Genomic DNA, 16,292 nt, shown 5'->3' with positions numbered 1-16,292 from the left:
TGTCAGTTCACTTCAAAGATGAACTTCAAATTATTCAGAGACCAGTCTTAGAGAGCAAGACATCTAATTGCATGGTCTACAAAAATCTAGATAGAGGGAAGGAATTCAGCCGTAGACTTTCATCTTATTCTGTTCACTTCATCACAGCTGAATTATGAATCTGACAATGACTGGCCAATGAATACTTTCAAAACAACTGTTATTGCTCGCAGTTGTGGGGTAGAAAAAGGAAACCAAGACGGTATGCCAGCATGGATGTGTTTGTGACTGAAGCAACAGAGTTCATCTTTCTGAGACTTCTCGCAAGACATGCAAAGCTTATGCCAAAAATCAATAAGACACCAAGGCTAATTATAGCCATTTAGAAAGAACAAGGACTTCTTAGAGAAGAGGAGGACTTTTTACCCAGAAACTGAAGTTTCCTGCTTTCGATGATAGAGAATTCATATCTCCTGCACTGATGGTCACCACAAAAAAGAAGATGGATGTTGCCATTACCAAAACAACACAACAGACATTGCCAAGTTTCATTACATCAGCAACAAAAGTAGTACAAAGAATAATGAATTCCTAGATTACACTTAGTTAAGTGAAATATGTTATGCAAAGAACTTCTCACAATTAACCAACAATGGTCTAAAAAGCGTCAAAGGGCAGAAAGTGTTTAATCACAAGCTGAAATAACCAGAGAGAGAAAATCACAGTATTCCGAACTCACTGCATTAAATGTTTCCCAGGTTTTGTTCAAATTCCTCCATCAGACCATGACGTTTTTAAGACATGAGTCAGTCATATCTATTCTAAATATGCTTTTAACTAAATACATGGATAGCTACATAAAACTTTGCATAATCTTACTCTTGCAGTTGATTCTTCATTTTTCTGTTGTTCCTTCTCCTAGTCTCCCTTCTCTACATTTATGCATTCTTCACAGATACACATTACATGGAGCTTTATTATATGAAGATCCAAAGTTATATTACATGAAGATAAATCTGAAGACAGTTCTCTCTCTTTTGTTCTCCTGAGAATGTCCCAGAAAACTTTTCTTGCTAATAATGGATAATAATATAGAGTTATCATGTTTCTGTCAACAATGCTGGTATGGTCAATACTTATTGGCTAGAGAGCAGAGTGAGCCTCTGCAGCGTTCCCGGAAATGAACAGTCAATGTAAGTTGCGTACCAGATCCTCATCAATTGACTCTCTAATGTTGAGTAAATTATCTTCCCTCTGTGCCTTCTTTTGTCAAATTTCAGACCATGAAATTAAGAGGTGTGCAAGCTTTACAGAGGCATTCTATAAATGTGCTTTTTATTATACTTATTTCTATTATGCAGCAAACTGGAAAGATAACCCCCTCTGACCACTAAAAAGAGGACTACATTTCATGACTGAATACAAGAGAACAGTTATATAAATAATTTGCAATATTTTAGACTTACATCTGATGTGCTAAAAGTTGAAATGTATATTTCAATTATACTAAAGGTTAATACAAACAATTGCTGCAAACAGCTAAAGAATGCAGCTAAGCACTATAGCTTTAACCAATCATTTGTACTTTCATAGTTAAGTCTTTTAAAATATATTCATAATGGGTATTTGTAGCACTGAATTTATAAGGAAATCAAAATATGTTCATGTCAGAGTCTCAGACGTTTTTAACAGGGCCCAGATTGGATGCGTGACAAAACTGCGATTTTGCCAAATGTGCTTAAGAAATGGGAGCAATAAACAGATTTCTGCAGTGACTTTGTAAGGCAGGTTCCTCACCAGTATTTTCAAGTTGAAGAAGAACCTGGAATAATCTTTTTAATGTAGGTGGGTTGTTTCACTGTCTGACATGGCTTTGAATTTTAAATTTCTTGGTCATCAGAAAATTCTGTATTTCAATCCTGCTAACTATCTAAGGTCATTAAAGGTTTGTAGGGTGTGATGGGAAGTAAGAGCTTTTGAAATGAGATCACTGATTTAGATACTTAAGCCTACATATTTAGAAGAGTAAGTTTTGATGCCTATAAATACAGTTCAGACCTGCCATGCAAAAGAAACATATCGGAGGCAGAATAAGGCATAAATACCTTCTACACCAACTGAATCCAGGCTCACTAATATGACTGGCCATTTAGTCATCTTAGTTAAGATTAAAACTGTGACATCTTGGACCACTCCAAACCAATAAGACACCATCAGCTTAAATCACTAGACAGGGTAAGTTAACTCTAAGGGTTTTGAAGTACCCCTTTCATCTCAAAAGAAATTATTTAATGCTAAAAGCTAAGGATCATGTTTTGTCTGTTTAGAGCTGCCAATTTAAGCAAAAATATTCAGTTTCAATGTCAAAAAGTTCTATTGCAATATTTGTTGCCATGGATATTTCACCACAGCTGGGACATGACCAAATTTGTAGGTGTCAAATCTCAAAATCTGTAAGTTTACAAATTTAATCATTTGCACTGGTTTAAAACTGCTAAGGAATTCTATATGTATTTTTTTATCTATTCCAATACTTTTGAGGCGGTATCTTTATTCAAATTAACTTGTTATACAGTTAAATTTTAATGATAATATAGTATTTTTGCATTTGTGGGTTTTCTTTCAGTGGAATTAATTTTGCAATGCATTTTTTGCAGAATTAGAAAGCTGGCAGAGAAATAATTTTTAGACAAGAAGGTTATATGATTCAACACCCTACTCTCCAAGTCATGATTAATGGTCCCTACCAAACCATGCACATTGCCAAAATGTAGGTTTCACCAGCAGGGCAACAGAAAAGTAAAAAAATGCAACAAACAAAAATCAAAAACCTAAACCAAACCCAAACTAAATCAATAGCTTAGTTAAAAGTTAGGGGAATTAAAAAAAAAATTGAAAAATTTTCTTGATATTCTAATATATTTTAAAAAATTAAATCAAGATTTCTGACTTTTCATAATGGTGTGTATCACAACATATCTTAGACGCAAGAACCTGCACACAAGACCTATTAATTCCCTAATATCTGGCCATGCATTGCCTTTTGCTGTGCTGCCTGTCCCCTATCACTAATATGCCTACACTGTGCATACAACCCTTTGCTCTTCAGTCTCCTGTGTTTATAACACCTAAAAAGTTGCATTTTAAGACAATACCAAAAAAATGTAAGCATGATTCTAACTAGTAAAAGGCTGCAGCTACGCACAAGCAAATGCTTTAATTTAATTTTATTTTATTTCATGCTGATTGTCTGTGCACAACACTTCTCTCCTACATCTCTTTTTCATGTGTGCAGTATGTATAAGATTGTTACAGCCATCTGATGCTAAAATTCTATGCTTGGAAACTTCAGAAGATTCCTCTTTTCTAATTATCACTGTTACTATACATGTCTTTGCATAAACGGTGGGATTCTGGAGTACCTCTAAAGCAAACTCATTGCTTGTGACTGTACTGACTATATTGCAATTTTATATAAATAGAGTTATCTTACTGATAATTGTTCTCTGCTAGATTTCTCCTAACCTTCAAACTGAAGAGAAATTAAATGCACATTCATTTGTCTAAATGATGTCGTGTGCCAAGTGTAATTATCATAGAATCATAGAATAGCTTGGGTTGGAAGGGACCTTAAAGATCATCTAGTTCCAACTCTCCTGCCATGGGCAGGGACACCTTCCACTAGACCAGGTTGCTCAGAACCCCATCCAATTAATTAATTAATTACTTCTAGAGTAGGTCATCTATGTCTAGAAAAAGTTTATTTCTTCAAAATGTTGAGATGAAATTACACTGCACCATTGAGCCTGACTTATTAAACAGAAATAGGCCAGAGGACAGCTACTTGATGCAAGATATATTCTATATCATGAATGTGAAAGTCTGCGATGCTGGCAAACCGTTGGCTGTCCTTCTGCTCTGTAGTCAAAGAGCAAATAAAGGTATTGTTACTGTGAGAAAGCAAGCTATTCACAATTCTAAATTACTCTGTTGTCAGCTTTCCTATGTAATTACGTAGCCCTAGAAACTGCAAAAAAAGTAATCAAAACATTTACACAGAATTGGAACTGTGGATTACTGGGAAAAAAGTTTTATCAGCAAGAATGTGGCTGAAGGATTTTAGAGCTTTATCTCTCCTCAAGCTGGGTCTCGCGTACACCAAGAAGAACGGATCTCAAACTCCAAGAAAACATAGGAAACCATTTTTATTATCATACTTCCATATCTCTATTTTTTAGTAGATATTCTAAGTCATTCATCTGTTTGCATAGTTGCCAAAGACTCCCATGCTTTCTCTAACCTGAACATTTGTCAAACTCCACAGGGGAGGATGGAAAACTTTAACTACAGTTCCCTGTATTTAAACCTAAATAATGCAAGGAAAATATGCAGTTTATCCATTTTGGTTACAGAAATACGTACTACATGAATAAGATCAAACTGCTGCACAGAAACTGTTCCTGTGGATAACAGTGAGACGTGCATGTACATAACATCTGCACAAATAGATTCTTTTTTGCAAATCTGGATAATTTACATTCCCATAATTACTATGGCATCTGATTACCTCAATTTCTAAATTCTTTTAGTTTCTAAGGATGTGACGGACAGTGAAATCCTTCTGTCAGTTTGGTCTATTCATTTTCTATAAACGGGATCTGCTTTCAGAGTTGCTGGATGGATGTCAAGTTACCTAATAGCAGTACATCATGGAGTAATGCATTGACCTGTGCCTACCCTGGAAGTATGCATTCATTCATTCTGCTTTGGTTTCCTTTGGTAAATTAAGTTTTTGGAATGCTTTTGTTCAAGACACTGTAGACTTTTAAAATTTCTAATTAAAACTAAAGCCTGAAAAAAATTCTTATGTAAGTATATACTGCTGTTGATCTTTTAACTGAATTTATTTTTGACTTCAGAGATCTGCAAGTAAGAAGTTTGCTTAAAATAAATGAACTGATTATCGAGTACATTGACAAGCTACTGCAGCCTTATTTATGGATTAGAAAAGAAAAATGAGATACTTTTTTAATTTAAAATGTTTGACGGCTGGATAGAATTGTGAGCAGTTTTTTTGTAAAAGGCAAACACAAGGTTTAGTTATAACAATACTATGGCCATGGTGACATACTGAGAGGAGCTGATGTAAGACTTCTACAAACCTCTTTCTGCAGCCATCAAAACCTGAAAATGTTAACGTACTAAACAAACAGAAGTTAGGAAATGCCTGGGATATGAATATATAGAGTAGATAAAATTACAATATAAAAGATTAATTTAAGTTGGTGAATCTGTAGATCTTCCTCTGGGGTGACATTTTTTTGTCCCCAGAACCTCCCTACTTTGTCAGCAATATTTAAGTTAAGGAAGTTGAAAACAACTACTTTGATCCCAGTGGTAAGAAAAAACCTAATGTTACTTCTTGAGTTTTGCTGAAATAAATTAGTCAGAACATTTATACATTTCAGAGTAGCTTGCTAGGAACAGGCCAAGGCACATCAGGAACCTCCTGAACTTGACAAGGTTTCTATGGACTTCCTAAATTTCAATGGATGTCTATTCCATGAACTTGTTTACATGTACATTTTTGAACACGTGTAAGCTTCATTATCCACAACAGGCAAAGCTACAAACTGCATTCTGATTTATTTTGAACCTGCCTTCTGCCAGTTTCATCTGTTCTTGCATTGTAAGAGCCACTGCACAATCCTGTCCACATTCACTGTGCCACTCTGGACTTGTCAGACCTTTCTCATACCATACTCATCTTTTTTTCCAAAATAAAGATTCCTGCCTTATTTCACCATTTGTTATATGGAAGATATTCCATACTTACAGTCATGCCTTCTGCCTTTCTCTGAATCTTTCCATTTCAACCAGAGTTTCCAACCTCTCTGAGGCATGAGAAGCAGAACTGTATGTCATATTTAAATATAGGCAAGGGATAGATTTATGAAAAAACAAATGATACTGTTCTGTTTTCTATTCCTTTCTAAATAATTCTTAAAAACACTTTCTTTGTTCAACTGATAATGGAGACTGAATTGTTATTTTCATTAAATTACCTATTACTACACTAAGTTCTTACTCCAGAGCAGTAATAGTCTATTTAGACCTATAACTTCATATGTAAAGCTATTTTTTTCTCCATATGCATTTTTTTTACACTAATTTACAATTAATTTAATCTGCCATTGTGAGTCCACAGTCAGTCTGGTGAGGTTTTTATACTTTTCTAAGATCAACTTTCACCTTTAATACTGTGAATAATTTAGTATTATTAGCAGGATTTCTCATCACACTGCTCACCCGCTTTTCTAACTCATAAGTATGTCGAATGCCACAGTCCCCGCGGAGATCCTTCTACTTTTCTGCTATCTCTAGCCTTTTAGAAAACTAATAATTTATTCCTAATCTCTGTTTCTTGCCTCTTAACGAATTACTGATCCACCATTTTCGTATTCTGTATTCCACATTCTAGGAAAAAATTAGTTCCCTTAGAAACATCTAGTGAAAGACCTTGTCAAAAGTCTTTGGCAATCCAGGCAGGCTCTACCAGCTGCATCATATTTGTTGATCCCTTCAGAGAGATTCAACAGGTTTACAAGGCAGGGCATTCCTATAAAAAAGCCATTTTAATTTTTCCCAGATAAATCATACACACTCAGGTGTCCTATAATTCGATAATTACTTTATTGTAATCTCCTAGTTTTGACAGTACACATCTAAACCCTTTTCAGAAAAATGGTATCCCATTTGCTACTCTCTAATCACCAGTTAACAAGACCCTTCCCCAATGGGTCCTGCAAAAGAAAGTTCTGGCATGGGAACTACCCCAGTTCTTTCTATAACTAATTTCATCCAATGTGAAGCAAAAGAAGTTAATGGACAGTTCTGGGCTCCCAGTGTTTATTTAAATGAACTTTTTTTGTTCCTATTTTCAAGCAACGTTGCAATTTGTTTACTCATAATTTTTAAAACCTATCAATTGGGTAATTTGGAAGCAAATCAGTTACCAGTTCAGTTACTTTGCAGAAATTATTTCTTGCAGTCAACAACTCCATAATACAGTTAGTAGCCAAGTGGACAAGAAGCCAACAGGAGTCCTTAGAACAGTGGTACTTACTCAGAAGTAGCTTAGCTCCAGAAATACAATATTTACTCCCAAGATTAACTTGCCATTGAAACTGCCTAAACAGCACACCAACAAAGGTATATTTCTACCATCTTTGGATCCAGAAATTAAGGCTAAGATGTAATAACATTTTTGTTCCCTGAAAAAAAAGTATTGGAAAAGCGAAGGTATTACATCCTCATTTACAAATAACCAATCTGGTTTTATGAGTTCATGACAACACTGAAGAGTTTTTCACCATGCTAGGCCTTGACTACAAGTCTCTATTTAATCCATTTCCTTGACAAACAAGGAAGTCTCAGGCAGTTTTAATTGACTCAGAGATGTTACACTTCAATTTCCCGTATGTGCCACTCACCTCTTGACTGTCTCCCTCTTTAAATGTCAATCTTCTGGGAGAATGGGATGTCTTTGGGCTGTTTGTAGTGCTACTGCCTGTTAAACGGATGCGTGGGAGGTCACAGTTCGGGAATGGAGGAAAAGGACTTACCTGCTGCTTTGGCAACATCTGCAGTTGAAACGTTTTGGAGGTTTGAGTGCACTCTGAAGGTCACAGCTGGTCCCAGCACGCTGGAAGAGATGATTAAAAAATGTAAGATTCATAATCAAGAGACATGGCATAATATTCCTTATCAAAATAGGTTTTTAAAGAGAACCTATTAAGACACCATTTAGCCCTCTTCCTTTTGCTTCATTAGCTACATTTGCATACATTTTTATACCTCTTGTGGTTTCTTGTGTGTATCTTGTGCCTGTCTGAAAGAATTTCAACGACATTAACTAAACTTCAGAACACTCCTGTAAATACTATTCTTATTATGAAGATGACAAAATGGAGGCACTGAAATTGTTATTCACCCAAGTACAGTATAGATCATCACTGGAATTCAGCATCCAAAGAAGATTACATGTAGTTTCAAATTTTATATGCCTAACATCAATACAAGCTTAGTTCCTTTGTCATGACTGTAAGTCGAGGGACAATAAAGAAACTCAGAATATTTATCTTGATCATGTTCTGCAAGAACATATGCGGGAAACAGATTTTGGACATATCTGATCCAATGGCTGATTTTGACCAGAAAGATACCACAAAGTATTCATCTTTTAACAACAGAGGTAATCACCTTTTTGAATAACTTATGAGGGGAAACGATTTGACTCTGTGGGGACCTTTTTGGGTGTAGCCTGATGGACCTTTACGGCATTAAATTCTATAAGGCATTTACAGAGGAAAGTACTGATTAGCCAGATGAAGAATGGCAGAGTAAAGTATTCAGGATTTCACAAAAAATTTTCATTGTGCATTTTTAAAGAAAAATAAATCCGTACATGTAATGTTGCATTCATTCTCCACCCATCTCAATAATATCCAACTTACATGCACATCTGATGAAAGGAATAAAGAAATTTCAGTTCTGATATCCTTAAAACTATACTGAAGTACATATATATGAAAAACATAAGAAAGATGCACACACACACAAATATAGTAAATGTATTTTTGAAGAAAATTTCCAGGTAATAAGAGACTATAGAAACTGTAATGTAATAATTTACAGAGGAGAAGAGCGCAAATTTTTTGTCAACAAAGACAAAAATTGGCACTATTATAAAAGTTTACTTACATATTATGTATTATGTGAGTTCTTAAGTTTTTATTATTCATATAATCAGTGAAAATAATTATATTTATACTATGAATAAGAACCCTGCTTAAAAGGTGAACTACATTGGCTGGAACCGCACATGTAACATGCTTCGACCTCCTATAGCTATGGCTTATGTGAGAATGAAGTCTGAAAAATTGCTGCATAAAAGAAATAACTTGAAAAATATTTTTGTTGCAGGGCTTAAAATGAAGTATTAAATTATTCTTTTACTAACATGTTAATATTTTGCATTCATACAACAGAGAGCACTTAATGAAGTGTGCTTAATTGCATCACATATATCCTAGACAGAAATACATTTAAACTTTTTCCATTTCAGGAACAAAAAAAATATTATGAACCACAAGACTTTGCTTCGAGGTCATAAAAGGAATCAGAGTAGGACTAAGAAGCATCCTTTCAATCTTTTACTAGCAAAGCATGCACTGTGCACATTTTATTCTGGAGTTAATAGGAACTGTCATTAATCAATCATTTTTCTCTAAATACTCTTCGGGGGGGAGGAGAAAAAGAAAACAGAGAGATTTTATTGCTAAAGGACACTCCAGATGCCAAGTCATTAATGTACAAGAAACGTATTTTAATAATGTTTGGTAATTATAAAGCATTTATCAGCATCATTTAAATAATATTTTAGGTTATAATACTCAACAATTGCAAAGTATATTTTATTTGAGATAAATGTTTTACAAAAACTCAGGCCATTCCCCAATTCTGTCACTAACACTACGATAACCAACTGTAAAAGGCACCTGTGAGATTCATGATACCATACACCAAACATAACTAATCTTGCACTGTCCTTCTTTCTGCATTGCCGGCCTTAGAGAAATGATGATTCCTTTCCGGCGGCTCAGACATTTACAATGTAATCGGTACTCTGTTTTAAATAAAAGCAGGCACCAACCCAGTACACAGCTGTCCCATGACAATGATAGGGTGAAAAAACAACTTTAGATATTCCCCCCCAATCTACACTGCATATTCCATTATAGCTGAGAACCTGGAACCAGTGCAAACTTTCAAGCACAGTGCAGTTACACTTCAGCTTTATCAGCAAAGACATAGACATTTCCTCCCCTCCTTCCCTTGCCTGAGTTTTTTGCTTCTGTCTCTGGCTCAGAGCTCACTCCCCCCTCAGTTGTCCCCCCATCCCACTCACCGTGGCTATGCACTTAATGGCGTTATTAAAATCATATAGATTAAAACTGGATCATTTCAGTGATCCAGCCCAGGCAGCGAGAGGCAGGGATTTCAGAGGAGTGAAGGCTGGCAGGGACCATCACACTATTCTCTAGTGACTCCACCTGGATAATCCAGGAACACGACAGGATCCGAGCCATGCTCATGTACACGTTGCCACAAGCACTGTCATTTCTCCTCACTGCTGATGAGAACATGTAGGGAAATAAAGAGCAAAAAGAGGGGGGGGGGAAATATTCCTTATGCAAGTGGGATGATACTGGGTTAACACCATTCTTTTGCAGGAAAGAAGAAATCTCCTGCAGAAAGAAGAAAACATTTAAAATACCCACTCATATATTGCTATGTGAGATATAGTTTTTCTCTACCGTAGCAATTGAATGCTTGAACGTAAGGAATCACCTGAGCGCCACATAAGCACAGCTTCATTAGGAATATTTACAAAATACAGAAAATAAAGCAGCGCTTGTCACAACTTTTTGCACATTGGTATTCTGCTGTTTATTTAAAAGCAAACAAAAGACCTTGAGATTACTTGGTCAAAATTGCATTTCTGCTCAATGCTTTGGGAACTGACTGCTTCAGGAGCTCATAAAATGAGATTTTTCTCATGGGGGGCTTCTGGCAAAAGCGCTCAATAAATAAACATTTCAATAACAATAGATGCCCTTTGGGGAATTCCTTGCTGTTCATTATGTGTTGGACAAGAACATTTAAACAAAACTGGTAATTTTTTGACGGCAAAATATTTTTTAAAAGACTTTTTAACAAGAGAGCAACCAGCCTGAGAAAAGGTTCTAAGATGTATAAAATGCACCCCTGATACTTCCTAACCGGGAACTTTAAATTAGATAGACGAGACTGCTTTTTTGTGCGGCTGTCAAACCCTCTGAAGCCTAGCTAATATTAATGGCAATTGTCTTTACATCACTCTAAATACGGAGGCTCACTGAAGTGCGCACGATTGTTTATGACCTGATGAATTGCAAACAAACCATTCCCACAGATCGGGGAGGGTGCTGCCGGTTAGCAGCGGCATCCCCCCGGGCTGGCAGGTTACATCACGCCCGCACTCAGCCAGCTGTGTAGGCGAAAGCAATCAGAAATGTAAACCACAATGTCCAGGCTGAAACATAACCTACGTCTAAGACATGCATCTGCTGCAATCGAGATGAAAAATGTTAGGTAGTAGCACTTTTAATCTAGAAAGACAGTATTTTAGATCAGATTTTTTGTCTGTTTTTTCCCCCCAAGCTGTATGCTACTACAATTACATCTATGTAAATTTGTAGTTGACTCTTCCGACATAAGTGAACTCACACTCACCTAAATAAGAGAAGATTGTGAGTTTTATAAGGCATCTGGACTATACTATTACAATCGCACTTCTCATTTTTTTCTAATACTTTGTTATGATGTTTTTTTGAATAAAGGTAAGCAGGTCTGGCTTCAAGGCTAATAAACAGTGACTTGTCCCCACGCAAAATGTAATGTCTCTTGCAATGACCTGCTAAATTTATTACTTGAAATTTACTGACTAATTACCCCCTCTGTTGGCTGTCATAACTTCTGCTTTTTTTTTTTAATTTCAATAATGTTGCCTTCAGCCATAATAGGGGTTTTTTTAACAAAGACATTCAAAGCATATTGCAAATTGTCACCCTTATGTGCTGTTGTCTTATATTCTGTTTACTAGAGATGAAATAATTACAGTGTTTATACCAAAATGACTTGAAGGTTGATTGCTGATTTAATAATATCCCCTCCCCTTGGGTTTATATTTCACATCTGAAGGTGGGAGGGTGCACAACATGCACAGAAACAAACAATATTCTTTGTGTAAAATAGAAGTATTTCCTTTCCTTAATTGTTTTACTGACTAACAACATTCTTGTTATATTTTGCCTGTCAACAAATGAATGATCTGAATAAACAGAGCTGGAGCATCATCAATATGGCAAGGTCCACATCACTTTCAAGCCGTAGGTTATAATTATATTTATGAATGATAGGATTTAAAGCTCCATAAATTATGTACCAAGCTTTGCATGTCTGTTCTTGTCCCTCATGTGTGTATACTTTAGCATTATAATATCATATAGAAGGTTTACTGTGAAATACAGTCACAGTCTATCATACCCCCTAGTGGAAAAGGATTTGAGAAACAAGTGCCAACATGGCTATGTGTATTCTTGAAGATGAGACATAGAGCTGATGCCAGATGGAAATGAGTTGAGGTTGCACCGCATTTTTAAAAAAATACAGGCAGACTGCAATTTCTCAAGATTGGAGGAAGATGAGGAGATTAGGATTGGATATTTCCAACATTAAACATTCTCTTAATGACCCTATTTCATAAAACGGAGCTTGCCTTAATAAAGCTTAGATTTCAAATTAGAGTCACTACTTGTCTATATGTTCATTTCAAAATCCTTTAATCTCTGGAGGTTAAGAAAAGTAATTAGTAACGCTCCAGAGGATTGTGCAAAGTAAATTTTATAGCAGCAAAGGTAATTGTTTCAGGAAATGTTTGGTGGGCTTGAACTAATGACTTGCAATGTGTACACAATTCTCTGCTTACTATGTTTAGGAATTTGAAGCTTATGTCCATTGTTTATATTGCACTGAAGCCTCCTTTTCACCTTCTCAATTTTGGAAAAATTAAAATGCTCATACAGCTGTAAAAGTGTTATATATTATACATATATAGGTATATAAACATACTTATGTCAAATCAAATTAATGGGAAAAAGCACATGATTAAAAAAAGGCGTTTTTGTAATACAGTATGTTTATATGACATGATTGCCAGAGCAAAGCAAAGGCAGAAAATTGCAGCTGGTCATTGTCATATAATACATAAATGAATTAAGAAGTGTACACTGGCTATTTTGTTCTCCTTCTGTTACTCAGACCAGCTGTAAATCCGTTGACCACTGGATTCAGGTTTCACCAACATTTTTTACCAGAAATGTTGACTAAAATTTATTTTGTGAAGCATTGTGTCATACTCTATTTATATTACATAATCAGGTACCTGCCTAATCTTCAAAGATTCAGGAAATCTGTGAAGGATGTACTGTGCCGACCTACTACAAAATAATTTCTCTGAACTGTTGAGTAGAGAATATTGATCATCACCCAGACTTAATACTAAAAAGACACACATCTTTCACTCTTTAATATCTTTACTGTTCAAAGATTTGCTTCATTTTGCACCTGAACAAATGTCAGTGTACATCTGTATGTATTCTCACATTTCTATTGACATGTACATACTTACAGCCAGCGATCAACTAAAAAATCTTTTTCTGTTTTAGCAAATTGAGCTTCTTGAGCCCTTCTCTGGAAACTCTTGCCATGTTCCTTAAACTGCAGAATGACACAGTGTTCCACAACATGCTGCAATACAGCCGAAAATATGTTACCTATTCATATTTATATCTTTTATATACACTAAACGTGAACAGTTTGTTTGCAACATTGTCTACAGAAGTGCGGTCCTGTACTAAACACATAGCTAGCATGGAGAGAGAAAGTTAAAGATTTGTTGTACTAACATCACGCTTTATGTCTGACAATGACCAAGTACTAAAGATGAAAAAACAAAATCCCTGCTAAGGGAAAGACATTAATTGCAGTGCTCACCAGTTAGTGGCTGATTTTCTATCACCACTTGCATTTCATGGGAGTGATTTACACCATGCAGCTGAGTGAGGTGTAACAGATACACCACAAAGATTAGATAGCTTGACAGTTTCAGGGCAATCACATCTTGCAAATGTAACTACACGGAAACAAAACTTAGGTCTGGATTTGGTGGTTGCAGGTCAGACTTACTCTGCAAGCTACATCTACAGCCTTCATAAATCAGGTAATTATTTGGCCACCTCATACTGCCCTCTTCTCTCCCCCTCAAACGATCAGTGCTGCAGAGTGACTTCATGGAGCGTCTTTTCAGGGGGAGAGAAGAGGGCACTACAGGGTGTCCAAAAAATGAAATGTATTCTGACTGACATACTACGGTCACTAGAATAATTTCAAGAGTAAAGTCACAGAAAAGGGATGACTGGTCCAGAAAGGGATGCTTTCCAACAACAGCAGTCCGTGTTTGGTGGGTCTCTGATACCAACCAATACTAAATGATGGACTTTTAGTTATTTTATATTAATCATTTAATCTATATGCATCGAAATTGTGCTAAGTACACTGATACTAATTCACAGTGCAAAAGATGATGAAAGAGTATTTTAAAGATTTTACAACTCGCTTCATCTCAGGTGAAGATTATTTTGCTAAGCCTACAATTTAAATGACTTAAAAAAGAGACAACGCTCAATTTAGAGATTGATGCTACATTCAGTTTGTCCTATTTTTATTCTTCCCAAAATGCAACTTCTGATGATTACTCAATATCTATGAATAATTTGCAGAGTTTTAAAATAATTTTTCTATTAATCTGTCACAAGCCATGAAACTTGACATTTTCACCATGCTGAGTACATGAAAGTTGCCGGCTTTGCCTGCCATGCAAATAAGGTCCTTAATTACAGTATTTAAAAGAACAAACCATACAAGTGCTATAATTTTTTATAGCAAGAGAGTGTTTGGAACCTGAGAGAGTGGGAAAATGGTCTCAAAATGCTGCTTGAATGTACAGTGATTTTTCTTTCACTCTCCAAAGATTAAGCTAAAGGATAAAAAAATTATGTTATCAAAAAAAAAAAAGATAATTGTATTCTATTTATATTTCCATTCTTCTTTATACCTTTTAGTAATCTGCCTGGTATACAAACAGCAGACAGTTTTAATTTTTAGCCAGTAAGCATTCAATGCATTTTACTGACTTCAGGTCTACTTGCCCTCTGCACACCTGTGTTGTTAATGGAGTCTGTTGAGATCACATGTAAAATTTGTCTACTGGGATGATAGTCACTTTATGCTCAGTTTGCACAAATGACTTTTAAAAATTAATGAAAAGCATGACTCGTGCTAGGACTTTTGCAGAAGTAAAGGTTCAGCATGCTCATAGCTTTGATAGGAGCCAGAGAGGACACAAATTTCTTTGATGAGGATTAGGCAGCACAACCAAAGACCAAAAAAACCAAACTTTGCTATAGCCTCAATTCAAAAAGCTACAAAACTCTGCTACAACCAGAGCCCGCCTGCTTGCCCTTTTAAGAACCTGTTGGCTTCTCCATTAGCTCTGAAGAGACCAACTAGAAGATTTGTTCTTGAGCTTCCCCTGCCAGCTGTGGGGTAGAGACATTTGCTTTGCAAGGGAGGCACTGCAAGTGGAATTTATTGGGCTCTTTCGGTCGCACCTACAGATGTATGTTTGCTCTGACTGCCTTTATGGCTCCTAAAGAACACAAACCCTTCCACAGGCAGGTCGTGGTGCAGCTCATAGGCCTGGATATGCAATATTTACTGGCTAGGGTGTAAAAAAAATGTGCAGAAGAATTATTTATCTTTTTCAGCTGGGTCAGCAGGTCTGTAATATTCATGCAGTCCGTCCATCCATCCATCCAGATGACAAAGAGAGAAAAAAAAAGTGTGTGTTTCTGTACGTAGCAGAATCAGGTAGTCAAGGGCAGGAGGATCAAGAAAGACATAGACATAAGATTAATTTTGTATATTTCTTATAAGGGACTATTCTTTTAAACAAATCTCTACGTGATAATCTTTTTCCAGTTCTAATATTAGTTATTCTATTTGTGGACCAAGCTTTAGTTCAGGAGTGAGAATCACAGTTCTCTGTTTCTATTCTCATATCTGTCACCAAGTTCTGTACCATCTTAGGGAAAATCAAGCAAACTGTCTTGAGTTTCAGTTTACCCATCTGTAGAATGGAAATGATTACCTGTTAATAATATGTGAAATGTTATATAAATTAAGTGCAATGGCACATATTCAGTAACTTGCTTGAAACAAAGGAGTATATCCTGCCTACCCTACGATGTTATGAACTTTATTTTTATTAAAAAAGGAATATGATGGCATTCTCAGTCACACAGAGTGATGAGTAGTAGAGAAATATGAAGTTAAAAAAAGAGAGATAAACTCAGAAGCTCACTTATCTATAAAAATGTTCTCTTGAGTAGGGACCTATGAATACATGGAAATGTATCTATGTAACACTGGATTTCATTCTGCTTTTGATTACAAAGGTGCAAATCCTCTGATTTAATGAGATGAAATGTTGTAATGGAAAGCCAAACTTCGTACATTTTTATTTATAAGAGCCTCCCTAGATTTTTATGGTCTTTCTGTTTTGTCACCTAGAATTCATAAAATGCTGC

At 35.8% G+C, this 16,292-nt stretch overlaps 1 protein-coding gene across 1 annotated transcript in view; it reads right to left on the bottom strand.

The window, feature by feature from the left end:
* The window catches only part of PTPRN2 (protein tyrosine phosphatase receptor type N2), a 599,582-nt gene that overhangs the window by 355,239 nt on the left and 228,051 nt on the right, over positions 1 to 16,292 (bottom strand). Inside the window, exon 11 of the mRNA XM_050890935.1 lies at positions 7,605 to 7,684. Coding sequence (XP_050746892.1) covers positions 7,605 to 7,684 — 80 coding nt within the window. The remainder of the gene's footprint in view (positions 1 to 7,604; positions 7,685 to 16,292) is intronic.

Source organism: Gymnogyps californianus, chromosome 2 (genome assembly GCF_018139145.2).
Source record: "Gymnogyps californianus isolate 813 chromosome 2, ASM1813914v2, whole genome shotgun sequence".
Lineage (NCBI taxonomy): Eukaryota > Metazoa > Chordata > Aves > Accipitriformes > Cathartidae > Gymnogyps > Gymnogyps californianus.
Note: the sequence above shows the minus strand (reverse complement) of the source record. Positions and strands in the feature narration are given on the sequence as shown.